The 3,530-nt window shown below is 39.3% G+C and overlaps 1 protein-coding gene across 1 annotated transcript; it reads right to left on the reverse strand.

Moving 5' to 3' along the window:
* Positions 1-1,355: 1,355 nt before the first annotated feature.
* On the reverse strand, positions 1,356-1,793 carry LOC122114930 (late histone H2B.L4-like). Its single transcript, XM_042688201.1, has one exon. It carries the CDS (start codon positions 1,791-1,793, stop codon positions 1,356-1,358), a length of 438 nt encoding a protein of 145 aa, XP_042544135.1.
* Positions 1,794-3,530: the final 1,737 nt, after the last annotated feature.

Consider the following 3,530-nt stretch of genomic DNA (forward strand, 5'->3'; position numbering starts at 1 on the left):
TTACCACAAACTATTCCTTGAGGTTTATGGAAACCTATATCTTCCACAGGTTGCTCAATAAGTGTGTAGTCCAAATCAAACAGGTGTAATATGCATTTAACCTACTTTTCTATGTGATAAACACACATGAGGTAAAATATGAAAAGTTCTTATCATATTAGCTGACATGTGTGGCTGATATTTTAATTGAAATAAAAACTACATACTTGAACACAAAATCATTAGTGATGCAAGATGAATTAAAATAAGGTCAGAGAATGATAAACCCATCTATCCATGTTGTCATTCAATTATATTGAGAAATAATTTAAAAAATAGAAGAATTCCATGAAAGTATTTGTTTTGATTGTAACATACGAATTATTGTCCATATAATCTCACATGATTTACTGTGTCAGGTATTGAAGCAATCATATTTTCCATAGACTTGGTCAAACTGATTTAAGCAATCTAACTATGATCTGTATGTTAGCCACATCAACCATGCCACTGCCCTCATCAGTGATTACGTATAATTCTCCTATATGTGAGCTTTACAAATGAAGTGCTGGGTAGACCATCAAGGCACCGTTGCGGGGACCAACGCTATTAATATTTAGATTAGTTTCACTCGGCCATCTAGTGGTCAACTTTTCTTTGTTACTATTTCACCATTGTGTTCTTTTAGAAAGTGAACTGTTATTTTCTGTTCTGAGCTGTTCCCAGTCTGTACAGACATGCTTAGCTTTGTGCTTGCACTTGCAACACTATCCACACAGGGGAGCTGCTCCTGCCTTTCCCTTCTGGCCTCATATTCCAGAGCAAGCCAACCAACCTGGGCCAAAAGTACCGCCAAGGCCTACAGTGCTGCCAAGCGCTGCTAAAGCAGGAACCAGTTGCTCCCTGTCCCTTGCCCCTCCCCATGAAGGCAGAGGCCTGGTCTGAAACTGTAGTAAACTATGTAGTACTCATGTTTGAACTCTGGGCCTAACAACTGCTGGAAAGGTGCTCCACCACATGAGCCATTCTCCCTTATCCTTCACTCAGCTCTGTTTTAAGTGTTTTGCAGGAAGGGTCTTGAGTTTTGCCCAGGCTGGCCTCAGACCCAGATGGGCCACCTATGGCCTTCCATGTATTTAAGATCATAGACAGCACACCTCCCCCAACTACAATACAGAACAAATTACAAGTTTAAAGTAAAAGTGACAATATTTTATTTAGTATGAATCATTTAAGAGGGGGAAGAACCCCTTCCCCGCCAAAAAATAAAAAAGCCCTTAAGGTGTCCACTTGTGAGGGGCTCAGGTCTTTTAGGCCAAATGGTGGCTCTGAAAAGAACCTTTGGGTTTCAATGTTCAGGGCCTGCCAGAAATGGCTCACTCAGATTGGGAGAATCTGAACAGGGCTTTGGTGGCCTGGATCACAGTAAGCTTGCCAAGGTTCCCAGGCAGTAGGAGGCAGACGGCTGCCTGGATATCTCTGGAAGAAATGGATGACCGATTAGTCTTGTGGGCCAGGCAGCCTGCTTCACTGGCAATGCACTTGAAGATGTCATTCACAAATGAATCCAATATATATATCATTTTCTGGGAAAGTCTCAGCTCATGGTGAATCTTCTTCAGCAACCGATGATAATAGATGACAAAACTGGCTTTATACCTGCGGTGGCAGCGATGGCGGTGGTAGCAACACCTTGCTTTCTTCTTTCCAGTCACGTCAGTCTTCTTGAGTTCCTCAGAACACAGTCTCTCCACAGAAAATGTTGAAGTGGTTGTTTCAACCACAGAAGATGTTGATGAGGTTGGTTCAGCCATCACTAGGAAGTTCCCAGAAACTGAAGGACAATGGGGATCAGGGCATTGTCCTCATCATGGGCCAACTGGAGGAGTGATTGAAAAACCTGACCTTCAGGAAACTTCTCACTAAGCCACAAATGGAGGTCAGTATGACTGGATGGTCCTCCTACTTGGCAAAAGGTTGGCCAATCATAGTATTCACTTGACATGATAGGACAGTTCTCTTGGATGGCATCTCAGCTACCAGTGAATGCTCCATGTGATCAGGCAGTCCTCCTAATTGGCATGACATCAACCAACCACAACAGGCATCTGGAACCCAGACGTTTCCTGTTGTCTTGACCAGAAAGGTCAAGAAGAGGCTACAGAGAGCAAAAGTTCCTCAGACTACATCAGCTGACTGATTCTACATTGTGAACGTTTTGAAAAGATGTCAGTAAAATTTCCTAATTTGTGAATGTTTCCACTTTGGGTCTTTGAGAGGGATCTGACACTAAGTAACTCAAGTGCATGATACTAGAGAAGTGATTCTAGGCACAGATTGTCTGTTTCTAGTTCAAATTGGAATTAATTGTTGAGCCTGCCTGGCTTGACTAGGAACTTCATGATTTGGCAAGCACAGAATTCCTAGGAAGCATGTCTAGCTCCTGCTTCCAGGTCTTATCAACCCCTCAGTTTATCAGAAAGTCTTCAAACATAAAGAGGCTATTTTGAAAAATATATAAGACTGTCCAACATTTACCTAGGTAAAAAAACAATTTTAAGACCAGGTGTGATGATTCATGCCTGTAACCTCAGCATCAAAATGATGAGGCTGGAAAAGAGCAGTAGGATCGCAAGTTGCAAGTCAGCCTGACCTACATAGAGAGGCTATCTCCAAAAAGAAACAAGCCAAAAAAAGCCCCAGAATTTGTTGAAACAGTGAGGGAATAAAATTTTAGATTTAATGTTGATGACTAGACAATGGAATCATTATGTTAAAAAAATTCCTAAATTCTTATAAAATTAGGTCTCAAAAGTATTGAAGAGAAAGAGGGTATTAACATTGCAGAAACATTTTATAATTTAAAGAATTATGATAATGCAAAAATTTTACTCATATATACCTATACAAATAAGTTACAAAAATTCACCCAAAGTCAAGACTTCTTTGATTTGAATATTAAATAAAAATTGAGGCAGTAGAGGACAACATGAAGCCATTATTGAAAATTTCCAGAGGCTTAATTGTATTGCCTATTAAAACTCTAAAATTTATTCTACTAATAATAAACTGATAGACAACTATAGCCACATATAAAAATATAGTTCCATGGAAAATTGTTCATTTTTATTTGTAAAACTATAATATTATGAGAGAAGCAGTGAAGAAAGAATGTAAAACAGAATTATTAGGAGTCTTATTCATAAATGAAGATGTGTAAATTCCACTTGAAATATTAGTAAATAATATTTCCTCTTCAATTTGTTGCTGGAAGTAAGGGTATATCCTTGGATTGTATCACTAAGTAATCATCACTGAAATCAGCAAGCAAAAAAAAATAAGCAAACATCACGTGAACAAATACACTAACTTTCCCCAATATGTCCTAAATTGAACATCGCAGAAAGGATCTTCTTGAAATCATTCTTGGTCACAGTTGCATACTTTGGGCCAGCAGCTGTGATTCAGACACTGCAAGTCCCCTTCAATGGCTGTGCCAGTGAGAAAGTAGTCATGAGCCATGAGATATTCCCATTGTGTAAGTGATGAAT

This window comes from Dipodomys spectabilis, unplaced genomic scaffold (assembly GCF_019054845.1).
Source record: "Dipodomys spectabilis isolate Male_0828 unplaced genomic scaffold, ASM1905484v1 ptg000113l, whole genome shotgun sequence".
Taxonomy (NCBI): domain Eukaryota; kingdom Metazoa; phylum Chordata; class Mammalia; order Rodentia; family Heteromyidae; genus Dipodomys; species Dipodomys spectabilis.